The 16,754-nt window shown below is 34.1% G+C and overlaps 1 protein-coding gene across 1 annotated transcript in view; it reads left to right on the top strand.

Moving 5' to 3' along the window:
• LOC100932953 (vertebrate ancient opsin-like) overlaps positions 1 to 16,754 on the top strand; it is a 155,467-nt gene that overhangs the window by 32,065 nt on the left and 106,648 nt on the right. The window contains exon 2 of the mRNA XM_031961231.1: positions 5,550 to 5,875. Within this exon, the coding sequence (XP_031817091.1) occupies positions 5,550 to 5,875 (326 nt within the window). The remainder of the gene's footprint in view (positions 1 to 5,549; positions 5,876 to 16,754) is intronic.

The raw sequence follows: 16,754 nt of genomic DNA, 5'->3' as shown, positions 1-16,754 counted from the left end.
TCCTTTGTTGTATTTGAATCTTTTAGGGATCTGTATACACCGGTGTAATACTCATTGGGGTTATGATTTTGTTTTGAGCCTCTGATGTATAAAGACAAAAGGGAAAATACTCCAAAAGACTCATTGTGGCATGGAGGCAGCCCTGAAATCTTAAAGACTATGGCTGTGAAGCTCAAATTCTGTCAGATTTTGCCAGGTTGGTGAGGCTTTCAATATAGGCTTGCAATGGTTGGTTGGTATCTAAAGATTAACCTCATTAAATTCAAGTTTGGATGTAGTTCACTTGGCGAAGTTGTAGAGGGCTTATGATTAGCATCACTGGAAAATAAAACAAAAATTGTGAAACCACAAGTCCTTGAAGTACTGAACAGGGAGGAAATTGTTGAGAAATTATTGAGAAAGTAGTAAACAATATATATATATATACACACACACACACACACACACACACACACATATATATATATATATATATATATATATATATATATGGAGCAGTCAATGATGACAAGTTCTGGCCAATTTAACATAACAAATTGTCATGATTCTGAATCTCTGCCCAATGTTTCATGATCTCTATCTGGGAAAACAAAGAGCAAGAGAAAGGGTGGAAAGTGCAAGTGGACCCAAATCTAAATTGTTTCTCTCTCTCTCTCTCTCTCTCTCTCTGTGTGTGTGTGTGTGTGTGTGTGTAGGTCATGATAAACAACTATATGCATAGAATTATGGAGCACAAATGCTAAAAAATAATTGACATAGTCTTATTGTCTTGTATAAGAGATGCCATATACTCTATTCAGTGGATAAAATAATGAACTTGGATTCAGAAAGACACAAGAAAGTTACAAAATGCTAGGTAAGGTCTGTTTAAGAGATTCAGCCTTGAAAATTCCCAAATCTATATTATAATTCATGAGTGAAATTTAACAGAAACAAATGGAAACATTATTCCTTGTTTGCAATCCGACTAAGTAGAAGGTTGAGCAACTAAGATACAAAGGTAGGGAGTGGATCTGGCTATATCAATATTCTATGTGTGCTTTTGTGTCTTTTCTCTGGGTCCCTGAGGCAATCCAATCAATAAGTACATATCAAACATCTATTATGTACATGGCCCTGTATGGGATATAATAAAAATGTGAAAAGCTTTAAGAAAAGGACAGGCACAGCTTATTGGAAAATGCTCAGTTTTGAGAGAAAAGATGGAAGATGCCCACCCCCCTTCAGGTTGCTGAAAGAAAAGAATCAAGGAAAAAGCTGATATGAAAGGAGAAGGGAGTCTTCATCGTGTCCCCATCTCCAGCTTTTTATTTCAGAAACTTTGGAGAACTTCTTGGATGAAATCTAGGATTCTATCTCTTGGTCAGCTGAGATACCTTGTCCTTAATGGGAGAGCTCCTTCACTGGGTACCTGTGGTATTATTCTCCTATATATACATTTTTTTGGTTTCTGTTTTGCTATAATTCAGATAAATGTGTTTATTAGCTTTAAAAAAAGGAAAAGAAAAAAAAAGAAAATGCATGAGATCAGCAGATCTGAGTTCCAATCCTATTTCTTCTACTTAATTGTTGTAGAGCTTTGAACAAGTCACCTGTCAGTTTCCTCATCTATAAAATGGGAATAATAATACAAACCCCTTCCTTGTAAGTTTGTGTTGATGATCAAAGATAAATACAAACTTTTTAAAAGTGACTATTGTGGTTTTTGCATTTGTTTTCTTGATGATGGTGTATAGTCTACCAGCTCTTTAACTCTCTTTGGAGGCAGCATTTGAATTGGCTTCATGAATTAATTTCTGTTTTATGTATATCTATATATATGTTTTGTCTTTCATTATACTTGGAGAAATTCATTTGGGAAGAATATCTTTAAAATCTCTTTGAAAGAGAAATGTTGAGATATACTGAGTATGAAATTGAGAATAACCTCACTGTCTGACACATAATAGATAGTTAATGAATGATTTGATTGGTATAGTTGATTGGTCTTGATATAGAGGTATTTTTCTGAAGTCACACACATCGGTGCTCTACAATACAATGCAATATAGTTCTACAATGAATGAATGTATCTGCTTAGCTTCCCTTTTCCAGCAATATTTCAGTCATCACTTGTCTAGAGCAACAAAATATCAGCTGTTATATATAGTGCCTTGCTAGCATGCTGTTTCTAGTTTAACTCAGTAAAATCTCAGTTAAGCAATGGAATGAGAATAAAACAGGTGGGGAAGAGGAATAGAGAATTTGGCTCATTATAGTTTAATGGGTAATGTCATTTGTTGGGGAAAACTATATAATGAAAGAGATCAATTACTTAAGGTTACTGTGGTGGTGGTATTTTTGCTCAGTCATTCAGTAATATTGGACTTTTCATGAGCCCACAGACCATAGCATGCTTGGCCATTTTATATTTCACTATCTCTTGATACCTGACCAAGTTAATATTCATTGTTTCCATGTTGTTATCTATCCATTTCATCCTCTACCATTCCCTTTTCCTTTTGCCTTCAATCTTTCCCAATAACAAGGACTTATTTTCTAATGAGTTTCATCTTCTCATTATGTGGCCAAAGTATTTAAGCTTCAGCTTCAGTATTTGACCATCCAGTGAAGAGCCTGAATTAATTTCTTTAAATATTGACTAATTGATCTTTTTGCTGTCCAAGGGATTCTCAAAAGTTTTCTCTAGCACTATAATTTGAAAATGTTGATTCTGTGGTGCTCAGCTTTTTTTACAATCCAACTCTGACAGCCATATATTGCTTCTCAAAAAGGTGCTAACCATCTTCTGATTTGAATTTGATATGATCTCATAGCTATCAAAGAATTAGTCTGTGCTTAAATGTATTGCCTGCTAATTTAAGTCATTTTATGACAGTAAAAGGATTTGGATTTTTCTCAGCATCTATAGTTTGAAATCTTATATATTAAAGGCTGCATCCCATAGAGAGGACCAAACTATGTATCATATTTTGGCAACTCAGTCATAAAAAGTAAAACTGAAATGGCTCTTTATAGAATTTATAATCATGCTTCTTTAACAGAATTTTCTAGCTACAGAAAAGAAAAAATGATTTCCTTTAAGCAAAAAAGGATTTATATCTTATGAGAAATAGCTAATACTATTAATGATTGTCAATAGCATTCCCATCTGATAATTAACTTTCAGCTCTGCCGAATTTATTGTTTTAAAATCCACTTGGGGAAAATATCTTTAAAATCTCCTTGAAGGAGCAATGTTGAAATATACTGATTATGAAATTGTAATAAAAATAAGCCTAAGAAATTTCTGTCAGCAAAACAATAAAATGGCTAGGAATGAATAGAAGACAAAACAAAGTCTAACCAATTGACATAATTATATTTATCAAAATGGATATTTCCAGAGTTTCAATGCTAATAATATCTCAGAGTGACATGATTGTCCTTTCATACTTCTGGGTCTTCACTCATGTTGTTTCTCTGCCATCTTGGGACTACTTTTTCATGTCAAATCTTATACTTGCCTTACTCAACAATGGAAGCATTCTAATAACTCATTAATTGGTTCCTTTAAGATTTACCAAGTGCTTGTGTAGTTGGTTGGACTTAGGAAGATCTGGATGTAAATCTGACATATACTGTCTACCCTTGGGCAAGGAAGCCAAGCTCCAACTAACTTTCTTAAAATGCTAAATTGCAAGCATTTTGCTGCACTGCAGGATGGATGGAATGAATTTCTTCATTATGATTTCCCTTATTAAATGAATGGCCTAGATTGAGGAAGAATCATCTTCTTGAGTTTAAATCTGACCTCAGATATCTACTAGTTGGGTGACCCTGGGCAAGTCCCTTAACCCTATTTGATCCAGTTTCTCATCTGTAAAATGGGTTCAGGAAGGAAATCACAAACTCGTTATTATCTTTGCCAAGAAAACCCCAAATGGGATCGTGAAGAATTGAACATGATTGAATGACTAAACAAAATTAAAAAAGCAAAGATGAAGAGTTGGATGGGGCTGAGTTGAATATGAGAAGCAGATCAGAAAGGTCTCATTTTAAGCATCTAGAACACAACCTAGCACAGAGTAGAAAATTACTGAATGCTTGTTTGGTTGAAAAGTTCAATTAGGATTTAGAAAATTCTTAAAACAAGAATTTATCGGTGTGTTACTAATGCTATCCAAAGAACAATATGGTTTGACTAGTAGATATGAATATTTTTGTCTTCTTGGCTAGCTGGGTCTCCTATGGCAAATTCTGGATTTATTACAGATGGAGGTGTCAAATATGCTGCCCTTGAGCCACATGCAGTCTACAACATTCTGCTGTAGTTAGAACCAAATTAAAATGTAATTGAAAAATATTTAACAAAATAAATAAAAAATATGATAAAACATAGATGATCTTAATGTGTGGTTTTCCAAGTTGATATGTGGTTGCCAGGGATTCTTATGTGTGGCTTACTGGCCCTCAAATTTCTGTTTGAGTTTATCACCACTGATATCTACCATATAGAAAATAGGATCAGGGTTTTTCCATAAGAAATTTTGGATTTTATGTATACTGTGAGATCACAAAAGAAAAAAAAAAAGGAGTAATAGCTAATATGTAATTCCTTCAAGTGTTTTATGATTCACAGCCCTTTAGCCCTTTACAATCTTTCTGGGTTTCGTGCTTAGGCGTGGTCCTCTACACCTGGGTTACTGCATTTTGTGTTATGTAGTGTACTTTCTAGAGCCCCAAGTTGGGATGCCAAAATGTAGTGTCTGGATTAGGTCTCTAGAGGATCTCAGGACCACCCCGAGACCTTGGTCTTAGAGGAAGAGAGATGAGGCAGGGATTCACATGGATGGTCAAATATGAAGTTCATTTATTTCAAGTTCTCTCAGCCTTAAATACCTTAGTATTTAATTACATCCCCACAGTACACTGAGCATGTGTCAACTTCAGTATCGTTACATCACCACAGCACATTGAGCATGTGCTAACTATAGTATGATTACATCACCACAGCACATGGGGCATGTGCCAATTTTAGTACAATTATATCACCACAGCACACTGAACATGTGCCAACTTTAGAACCATTACATCACCACAGCACACTGAGCATGTGCTAACTATAAGCATCCTATTATTAATATGTAAATGCATCTTTTACTGCAAGTATCTCTGCTTTAAGTAGAACACAGGTTATTACATCTTTCTTCCCACCCCCACCCCCCTGCCCCTCCACTTCTCAGGAAGGCTAAAATGCCCCCAAGGGGAGATGAGAGCCAAAGCAGACATTGATAGCAGGTTCCCTCTGGGAGGAAGGGTCTTAACCCCCCCCCCCCCACTGAGAGTTCCCCCACTGTCTGTGGCCCTCTAACTGTGTTACTTTGGGGGGAATTTCACATTGATTTTTCTCTCATTTTTCCTTCTCATCTACTCATCATTCTTGCCTTTGGGGAAAATGCAAAGAAGAGCAAAGACAATGCATATAAAGGTTGTGTGTATGTATGCATGTGTGTGTTTGTAGACTCCATTATATTGTGCTTAATTAAGCCTTGAATGATTGATTGCAGGTATTGTGTCTCTGATTTCCTTGGCCATCCTATCATATGAGCGCTACAGGACCCTCACCCTATGCCCCAGACGAGGGGCAGACTATCAGAAGGCTCTACTGGCTGTTGCTGGCTCATGGCTATATTCTTTGATCTGGACTGTACCACCTCTGATTGGCTGGAGCAGTTATGGAACTGAGGGAGCAGGGACGAGCTGTTCTGTGCACTGGACCTCGAAATCAGTTCAGTCTGTATCCTACATCATGTGTCTCTTCATTTTCTGCCTGGTCATCCCCATCCTGATTATGATCTATTTCTATGGACGACTTCTGTATACAGTCAAGCAGGTAAGTCATCCTCCATTTCAATCTGTTTGAGATGAAGGAAATACTTTCATTCTTGCTTTTGATAAAGTTGTCATAACTCAATATTTTTATTATATGCAACCTTAAATAACAATAAAGTTAATTAACCATACAGCTATTTATGTTTTAAAATTAATTTCTATGTATGGTTTAACCATAAGAACATATGTGTTATTCTGTCTTTATCTCTTCTGTTCTCTTTCTAAACATTCATCTATTTTCCTTTTTTTTATAATTTTTGAATATAGAGACTCAGTTCTATTTTCTTTGTTTCATAATAATTCATATGTCTATTTAAATTCCTTCATATTCCTCATGCTTGGAATTAATGACTTAGTTATAATTCATAACTTTGATATTAAATAATTTAATTAGTGTTTGCCCAATTAGTATATTTAGAGTTTTTTGAGTTCTTTGCAATTACAGATGATGTTACCACGTGCATTCTTTTGAAGAACTGTCTCTATTTTTTTTCTTGAATATTGAAGGCATATTCTAATAATAGGATTAAAGAAATCAAAAAACATAATGATTTTTGTGGCTCCTTGTGTGACAAATTGCCCTTCAAAAATTGCCTATTTGTGGTGTATGAATGTATTTATTTCTCTACAACCATTTCAGCTTTGCATTTTGTCATTTTTGGTTAATTTTTAGTTTGTTTACCAAATACACAGACACCCACCCACACACACCTACACACACTGCCCATGATTAGACATTTTGGAGAGTGACATGCTATTAATTTCTTGATCCTGTGTAAATGAGATTGGTGTACTGACAGGTTTGGCCTTTGTCATCCAGTGACTCTTAAAAGTTGACTAACTCTTTTATATTTCCACTTGGGTAATCAAATAGATGGGAAGATAGATAGGGAATGAAGGAGGAAGACAGAGTCATTCTGAATAATATGAACAAAAAAGAGTTGAGCATACACTAGAAGCAGGCATTTTCAATTTCTTTCACACTATATAGCCTCAAATTTTACATGAGGTCAATGAGACTGGCTGATCTAGAGGTGAAGTTCTGAACCTATGATTTATTTGATATAGAAAACCTCCAGTATGAAAACTGCTTCCATTGAGGTACATTATTAACTCTTTCGTCAAAGGATCTTTCCTATGATTACGTTGCTAACAGATTTCAGATATACAACTTAAATCTAGGTCTGACTGGCTTTGAGTACTACAAATGTTTTGGTATTCTATTCTAATAATTATTGTTTGTTATTATAAAGCTAGATGAAAGAATAGTAATGAAAAAAATTATTTCATGTAACTGAAACAATTAATTCCTAAATTTTAAAAAATAGTTACTGATAATGAAAAATGGACAATGGACATTAGAAATAATAACTTACAATAATTTTATATAGAAGCATAAAAGATTGAAAGTGATGTCATCCTGAGGGCATTTAAATGATGAAAAGGGAAGGATGGTAAATGGAAAAAAACTGGAGAAAATTCACAAAGATTTTTATAATTATGTTCATCATTAATAATAGTAAAAACATATCACTTACACTCTAATATCATGATTTTAAGTAGTACTATAGAAGATGCAGAATGGTCATTGGATAGAATAAAGATAGAAAAAATAGCAAAATTAGACCAACAGTATGTAAAGAAGATCCATGTTGCAAGTGAAATAATTATGCATAAATTGAGTTAAAAATTCACAGGTTATCTGAAGAAGAAGATATGTGAGGAAAATTTCAAATGTCATTATTGCTGAAAAAAATGGTGATTACAGGATTTATAACTACTGACCAGTATGCCGATTTTCCCATGTATACCAAATTTTCATTAGAATTGTCTATACACATATCAAGAATACACCAATCTTAATGGTGCTATTACTCAGACTTTTACAAGTAATATTCTTTAATGGAACATATCTTTATCATTAACAGAGAGAGATCAAAAAAATGTAGATAAAACAAGATCCTATTTTGCTTGTTGTTGATTATGAAAAAAATGATTCACTAGAGTAAAATACATTCAGTTAAGTAAATATGCATTTATTAAAGTTCTTCTGTGTGCTAAGTAGTGTGCTAAGTGTTCTCTTTTCCAACAAGGCACCTCACTCACATACATTAAGCTCATTCAAGATATACCAATGGCTCTCTGGTTATAAACATCAAATGAGTCATATAAGAGCAAGATGTACACTCACTAAAGATGTTTTCTACTGGGACTGAGGAGATTTAGCACATGGTTCAAGTTGATGGAGAATTTTCTTTGGATGATCAAATATTCTTCTCTTTGAGGATTGCATTGGTTGAAAGTACCAACATCTGAAAAATTTCAGAACTTCCTGAAAGAAATATGAAATCTCTTATGAGTTTGAACTGAACATTCATATCTTTTGATAAAGTAGAAGAAACTATTTCCCAGATTATGATATGCCATTGAATAGATCACATAGAGAGATTATTCATCACTATTGTACAGTTTCATCAGGGGTTAATCAGATGAGAGGTCTACTTAATCATTCTTTTTAAAATGTATAATGGGTGCTTCTTCTTCATTATCCATTACAAATTAAAGTCATCAGTAATTACCTATTTCTACAAAAGTCCATTTCATAAAGCCTCTATATTATTTTTCAGATGCTTAATGATCTCTTGAGGGAATAGAACTTTACAGTAATGGAACTTCATCAGCAGATTGCTCCATTGCTTCTTCCGGATACAAAATTTCCCTGAAATAGAAATGTGGCTAAAAAAATTATAGATTATCCATTCATTACTTAGTTGAGAATTAAATGTTCCTGTGCTTCTTACAATACATACTCTCAATAAAAATTAGTCTCACGTGCCACTGTTAGAGGCTATTGTTTCAAAAGTAGTCATGCTGACAACTTGAGAAGTGGTTATTATATAGTATTCTTTTTGTTGCCTTCTGGGAAACCATGGACAGTTCAGTTTATTTAATATTTTCTGGCTTACCAGATTTTAATTAGAGCATAACCAATGCATTTCAACTCTGCACTAGGATATGCCCAATGGGTGATAAATATAGGCTGTGAAAAGTTAAATAATTTTAAACCTTTTTTAACAATGCCAAGTTAAAATAGGGATTCATTTTTCATTGTTCTTCTCTTTGGAGCATCCAGCTGATTATAAATATTACTTCAATTATTTTTTTTTTGTTATTTGTTTTTAACTCAAGCTTTGTCACTATCTTATCAAATCAAAAATATCAACTTTGGCAGAGGAAATGAGCACTGTGTTAGTATCAATGGTGATTTTTCTTGTTGCATCTGAAAAGCAAAATAAGGACATAATCCTTACTTGGAACAGATTAGTAATGAGAAGCAAAAGTTGTCCTCTTGACTTAGAGATAAGATTCCTTGTCACCAGTTGTTCATGATAAGTTGCTTTTCTTCATAAACTTGTCAGCTGCAAACTTCTCTTGGTTCATATCATTTCTACAACATCTGATTTCTTAGTGTTCTGAAACTGTTTGTGATACATGACCCAGATGGTTTAGAATATATATTTATGTCTTCCTCGAATGCCCCTACAAATAGGTGGGCAGCTTTAGGTATGGTCATCAAGAGGAAGGGATTTCTTCCATTGTTGTTGTTTCTTTAGCCTATATTAAAAGACCAAGTTTTCAAGAATAGCATGTGCTCCTATATCAACAATGATAGATGTATATAATTATGTGTATGTGTGTTTTCAAATTGAACTCCCATTAACTGATCATTTCAAGAACAAACAAAACATTCTGTCAGCTATTTTTAGAATCCAGACATCTAATGACTGGTGTTTCATCATAATTGCCTTACCTAATGGAAAAAGATAAAACACAGAGGTGGATTGCTACAGGGGGGAGAGAAAGTAAGGAGCCTGAATTTCCATTTAATATACACCTGACCTTTCATTTTAGCTTTCTGATTGAGGGTGGTTTGCAGTAAACATTAAAAGAAATGTTGAGGAAGGTGAAACCAAGATGGCAAAGAAAAAGCAAAAATTTGCTGGAGTTCTCCCCCAAACTTTTTCAAATACCTTAAAATAATGCTATAAAACAATTCCTGGAAAAGCAGAATCCACAAAAAGACAGGGTGAAATAACTTTCCAGCCACAGACAACTTAGAAGATTGGCAGGAAAAGTGGAGCAAGGTCTGTTGTCACAATTCCAAGGAAGAAAAGAGTACTTGGGTTCACTCATAGACCAGAGAATAGGTCAGGAGAGTAGTAAACACCTCTTTTTAGGTCATACTTCTTTGGAAGAACTGAAAACTTATAGGTCTCTAAAAGTACCTCTGAAAACAGAGGCACCCCTAAAGTTTGGGATTATGTATCTTTTACCCTGAGAGTAAAGCTCCACATTAGAAAAGAGTCAAGAAATAATGTGAGAAAATGATCAAACAACAGAAAAAAATTCTGATCATAGAAGGTTATTTTGGTAACAAGGAAGATCAAAAACCACAGAAGATAACAAAATCAAAGATTCTATATGCAATGTCTCCAAGAAAAACAAGAATTGCTCTCAGGACATGGCAGATCTTGAAAATTAAGTAAGAGATACAGAGGAAAAAATGGGAAGAGAAATAAGAGTGATTCAAGAAAATTATGAAAAAAGTCAATAGCTTAGTAAAGGAGACAAAAAAATATAGAAGAAAATAACACCTTAAAAACAGACTAGATCAAATGGTAAAGGAGATACAAAAAAGTCAGAGGGGAAGAATGCCTTGAAAAGCAGAATTGGTCAAATGGAAAAGGTGGTACAAAATCTCACTGAAGAAAATAATTCTTTAAAAAATAAAATTGAACAAATGAAAGCTAATGATTTTATGAAAAATCAAGAAACAATAAAATAAAACCAAAAGAATGAAAAAAAAAATAGAAGAAAATGTGAACTATCTCATTGGAAAAATAACTGACCTAGAAAATAAATTCAGGGAGATGATTTTAAAGTCATTGGATTACCTGAAAGTTATGGTGGGGGGGGGGAAAGAGTCTAGATGCCATCTTTCAAGAAATGATCAAGGAAAATTGCCCTGGATATTTTAGAAAATATAATAAAAATTGAAAGGCTCCACCTCCTGAAAGAGATCCCCAACTGAAAACCTTAGGAGTATTATAGCCTAATTTTAGAGCTCTTGGGTTAAAGAGAAAGCATCCAGAAAGAAACAATCCAAGTATAGTGAAATAACAGTTAGGGTAACACAAGATTTAGAGCTTCTACATTAAAGGATCCAGGGACTTAGAATAAGATATTCAGGAGCACAAAGGAGTTCGAATTATAACCAAGAATTACTTACCCAGAAAAACTATGTTTAATTCTTCAGGGGGAAAAAATAAACATTCAGTTAAATGGAGGACTTTTAAGCATTCTTGATGAAAAGACCAGAACTGAATAGAAAATTTGAATTTCAAATACACGACTGAAGAGAAGCATTAAAAGGTAAACAGAAAAGGGAAATAATAAGGGATTTAATAAGATTAAACTGTTTATATTCCTACACGGGAAGGTGATACTTGTAACTCAAAAGAACTTTCTCATTATGAGAAAGAGTATATATAGACAGAGGGCATAAATGTGAGTTGATGAAAAAATGATATCTAAAAAATACAAAATTAAGAATTGAGAAAAGAATACACTGGGAGAAAGAGAAAGAGAGAGGTAGAATGGGGTAAATTATCTGAACATAAAAGAGGCAAATAAAAGTTTTTAGAGTGGAAAAGAAGAAGAGAGAGTAGGGGGAAAGTGAGTAAAGTTTACTGTCTTCAGAATTGGTTCAGAGGGAATAACTTACATACTTCCTTGGGTATAGAAATCTATCTTATCCTACAAGAAAGTAGGAGGAAAAAGGTATAAGAGAAAAGGGGATTGATAGAAGGGAAGGAAGTAAATTAGTTGTGCGATCCTCACAAATCACTTAACTTTGAACTATCTCAGTTTCCTTGATTGTAAAATGAGAACAATGATAGCACCTACCTTGAAGGGTTGTTGTGAAAATAAAATGAGTATTTTATACATCTTAAAGTGTTATGTAAATGCTATTATTATGGTTTTCATTATTATTATTTACAGATTAGCATTTCTAAATATATATTTATTTAGAGAAATACATTTAAAGTTAAATAATATATGTACATATGTGTAAAATAAAATTATCACAGGAGTACCAAAAACTACTATGCTTATTTTTACCTTATTATGAACTTCCTTCTCTTATTTTTGCATTTAAAAAAAGTTTGACTCCTATTTCTTATCTTCTTTTTTTGATATTTTTATCTCTGCTTTCTACTCTTTCTCCCACAACTCCTTCTACCTCCCCAAATAAAAACTCTCCCACGTAAAGCTATATATATTAGAATAAAAGAAACCCACATAGTAGCTGATGAGGTCTAGAGGGAACCAAAATGACGAGGTTTATTGGCCCAAGGGTAGGAAGTTAAATGAGGTCTAGTGGCCATACAAGCAGTTCTCTGTAAGGGAATTTACAGACACGAAAACTTAGATTGATAAAAGAGGTTTATTATGGGGATTGGAAGTAAGGTTCAAGTCTAGTTAGTAAAAGGTGTCAGGTAAAGAGAGGAGGGTACTGGAAACATTATTCCAGTGGGCAGAGACCCTTGGCATGCCAGGCGTAAGGCTGGCATTATTAGAACCTCTGCAAAAGAGAGGTTTTAGTTTGGCTCTTTTATAAGAGGAGATTTAGCTAAAGGGTCCCAAGTTGGCTCAGATCCAGTGGGGGCTGGAACAAGCCCGGATCTCCTATTGGAATTCAAAGGGATGCTTTTGATCAGGATTTGTGAATCAAAGGTTCTAGCTTCCTGAATTGATAATGCATCAGCTAGGAGGGGTTGGGAATCAGAAAGGAATAAATCAATCTGAAAGGACTAGTTTCTTAAAGGGACCACAACCCACTTCAGTAGCCATATCTGAAAACATATATCTTATTGTGTATCTGTACTTACTCATAAATCCTTGTTTTTACTAAATTTTTTTAATCCATCTAATTCTCTAATTCTTCTTCTTCTTCTTCTTTTGCCAGAAATACTAATGACTTTAGGGGGAAATGTTTCTGGACCATATATGTGTAACACCTGAATGATATGTGGACAGTCCTATAGAGTATGCATCATGTTCATGTTCCTTAATTATTCCTGCCTACCACATTTTAGGGTGCTAGGCAAATATCTGTTATGAATTCTTCAGTTGATGGACAAGAAATTGCTCTGTTATGTTTATCTGCCTCAAACTTGTCAATGGAAAAGAAAATAAATGCTCTACTAGACAAGTTATAAAATGACATTCTACACTTTAATCTCTTTAAAATATGAAAAATTAGTAAGAGACAAAAACAAAATTAGTTTTATAGGCAGAAAAGATAACTGGATATATGATCAACTGGATTATAGGTCAGATTTTTAAAATTCCAAAAAATGGAAATAATCTTATTCAACAACTTCTCATCATAAACATCAGAAGAATAAAATACCAAAACTGTTCACCATTATGATTAAGGAATTCCAGTATAGAGTTGAACAGAGATGGGAATGGTGAGGTTCTTCATGTGATCGTTTGTAGGTGATATTTTGCTGATTATATTAAATATGTCAAATATATAATAGAGCTTCCTAGAAAATGTCTGTAGTCACTCAAAAGAGATTGGTTTGATAATTTACTCAGGAAGAAAAAAAGGAAATTAAGTATATCTATGTACTAGAATACAATATGCATTTTAATTGGCAAGCACTAGATTTGTCCATCAGACAACACAGATAGATGATGAGTTTGGTTTACAGTTGAATGAGGAGGGTGAAATGGGCTAGATTATCTTCAGGAAAATGAAAATTTCATTTAATTACCCCAGATTTCTCACAAAAGCAAATCCCACTTTTCATTAAAATCAGCATTCTACTTTATGTCATAGAGACGAAAAATATAATAGTATCCAAGGAACTAAAAATCAGTGTAACATAGAGATGCATAATGGACTTTGGGAGGTTATGGGATATATAGTATTCAATGGATAACTCTTAGAAGAATGGGAGAAAAAGATGTCAGCAAGGAATTGTATCATAGCATATTATATATACATATAAATGTGTGTAGATATATGCATACACACATTTGTATACAATGTAGATATATATGTGTTTGTATATACATGTAGGGAGAGAAAGAGGAAGAGGAGAAGGAGGAGGAGAAAGAGAAGAAAGAGGAGAAGGAGAAGAAGGAGAAAGAAAGGGAAAAGGAAAAGGAGGAGGAGGAGGAGAGATGAGAATCCAAAAACATGATCTTTGAATTATTTCACGGAATACTGAAGGAGTTCAAGGTAGACTTTTGGGTTCTGGTCTTAATGACTGCTATTGAATCTATATAATATGTTCTGAAAAACATTTTGGTTCAGCCTTAGAAATCTGGAAGAATCTTATACTTCCTGAGTAACAATTTAGATCTCTAATCCTCTACAGACTTCAAAAGGCAAATCGTAGCTCCTTTAAATTTATTAGTTTATCTTATTCCTTTAATGACTATTGTTCCCTGTTTTTAACTGGCAGCACCAAAGACAAACCAAACAATGATTTTGCATATGGAGGTAAGACCATATTAGATTACCTGCTATAGCCTTTGCAAAGCTTCTAGTCTTACCTCCATATGCAAAATCATTTTCATCAATGAATATTTAATTGCTTAGGTGTGAGTTTGGGATTTGGAGAGAATGGGGATGGGGATTGCAAAGAGGTTTTGATCAACTAACATCTAACTAACCAATAGATTCAGATAGATTACAGTTATGTCTTATACATTGAGGGGATTAGGGGAAATCTGGAAAATTTGCTTAAATTTTTTGGCCCTCCCTTTGTATTTTTCTTTTATGGGGTCATTTACAGGACCTTATTGTAAAATTTGGATTGTCAGGCTCAGTATCATCTGGAGTTTCCACAAAATTTCCTGCAAATTCCAATTTATTTATTTATTTTTTTGCTAAGGCAGTTGGGGTTAAGTGACTTGTCCAGGGTCACACAGCTAGGAAGTGTTAAGTGTCTGAGGCAGTATTTGAACCCAGGTCCTCCTGATTTCAGGGCTTTTGCTTTATCCACTACACCACCTAACTGCCCCCAATTTAATTTCTTATGTATTGAAACGGTGATGGGGGAAAAGTCTGGAGTGGAAGAGATAACTGTATAAAGAAAAGTGTAGTAGGAGTAAAGGAAATCCAAAGTGCTCTAGCAGAGGAAAAGAACGCTTTCAGTTGGGATGGGAAGTATCAGAAAAATCTATATATGTGGAGGAGGCAGAGATGAGTCTTTAAGATAAACACTTTAGTAGGTAATGAGGAAGGAGGACATCAAATACATGGAGATGTGTGTAAACGTATGGAGGCTGAAAGGGGAAAAATGATATCTTAGAAAGTCTAGTTGTCCAGTTTGACTGGAATGTGGAGTGTAAAAAATGATATGGATTTAAAAATCTTTATAAGCTACTTGAAGATTCATATTTTATTAATTATTGAGGTGTATCAATAGCCCCTCACTATAGTTAACATGAGTCTACAAAGTGGTGGTTTGTATGTAGTAGTTTTTCTACCTTTCATGAGTTTTAGCCAGTGTCATACAACATGGATTTCAGAAACTCTAAGAATAGATTTAACATTTGTGAGACTCTCCCTTTCCCCAATAGTTTCTGAAATCCATTTTGTATTACACTGGCTAAAACTCATCAAATTAAAGTGAAGCTTCAGCTTTGACAGTTTTACTTGTTGCCTTGAAAATATTGAACATATTTTGCAGTAATATTTTATCATGTTAAAAATCATATTGATGTCCATTTAACAGGTTTGCTTCTGGACATTTTTTGTCATAAAAAATATTAATCTGCCACAGAGCCTTCTGCCATGCTATATAAATGTTTTTCCCCAAACTCCTTGCTTATACAATAGAGCACTAAATGCAACTGTAGGGGGGAAAACTCTTCATATGCTCCTCATGTTCCCAAAATGTTGGCATTTTCTTTGTGGATTACAAGCAGCCTTACATGAATTTTGTGAAGATAATTAAAGAAGTCAATCAACACAATTATCTAGCATCTGATAAACACAGATATCCTAACTACTGTATTAAGGCTTTGGCATTTGACAAAAACTTTTGGGAAAACTGAAAAGAAATCTGATAGAAACTAAGTAAAGACCAATATCTTACAATGTGCTATGTGATTTTGGGTAATCATTTAATCTCTGTTTGCTTGGGAGGCAGCTAGGAGGCTCAGTGAATAAGGCTCTGGGTCTAGATTCAGGAAGACTTGACATCAAATTTGCCCTCAGGCAATTATTAATTGTGTGACTCTGAACGAGTCACTTAACTCTATTTATCTGTCTTAATCTGTAGGAGAAGGAAATGTCAAAATATTACAGCATCTTTCCCAAGAAAATCTCATGGACGTACGGTCTGTGGGATCTTGAAGTATTGGATACTATGAGCAATAGGCTCCAAATGAATACATGGTAGACTTAAAGGATGACTTAATTACCAAATTAAAGGAGCAAGGAAGAAATTACCCAGGCTCATAATTTTAGCTTTATGTTAAACTTTTCACTCTCTTTTACCCTACCATTTACTCCATTGGTTGCTAAATATTGCTGTTTCTACCTCTACAACATTTCTCTCTCTATTCATACAGGCAACCTTATTAATTCAGGCCTTTATTACTTCTCACCTAGATTACTGCCAGCGTCTCTCAGCCTCATGTCTTTTCTTATTCTGGCTTTTTCTCCACATGACTGCTGAAGTGATTTTCTTTAAGCACAGATATATTCCCTTCACTTCTCTGCTTGATAAACTCCAGAGATTTCCTATTGCTGCTAGAATAAACTAAAAACTCCTTTGCTTAGCTTTTAG

Source organism: Sarcophilus harrisii, chromosome 3 (genome assembly GCF_902635505.1).
Source record: "Sarcophilus harrisii chromosome 3, mSarHar1.11, whole genome shotgun sequence".
NCBI classification, from domain to species: domain Eukaryota; kingdom Metazoa; phylum Chordata; class Mammalia; order Dasyuromorphia; family Dasyuridae; genus Sarcophilus; species Sarcophilus harrisii.
The sequence above is the reverse complement of the archived record's forward strand: the minus strand, read 5'-3'. Positions and strand labels throughout refer to the sequence as shown.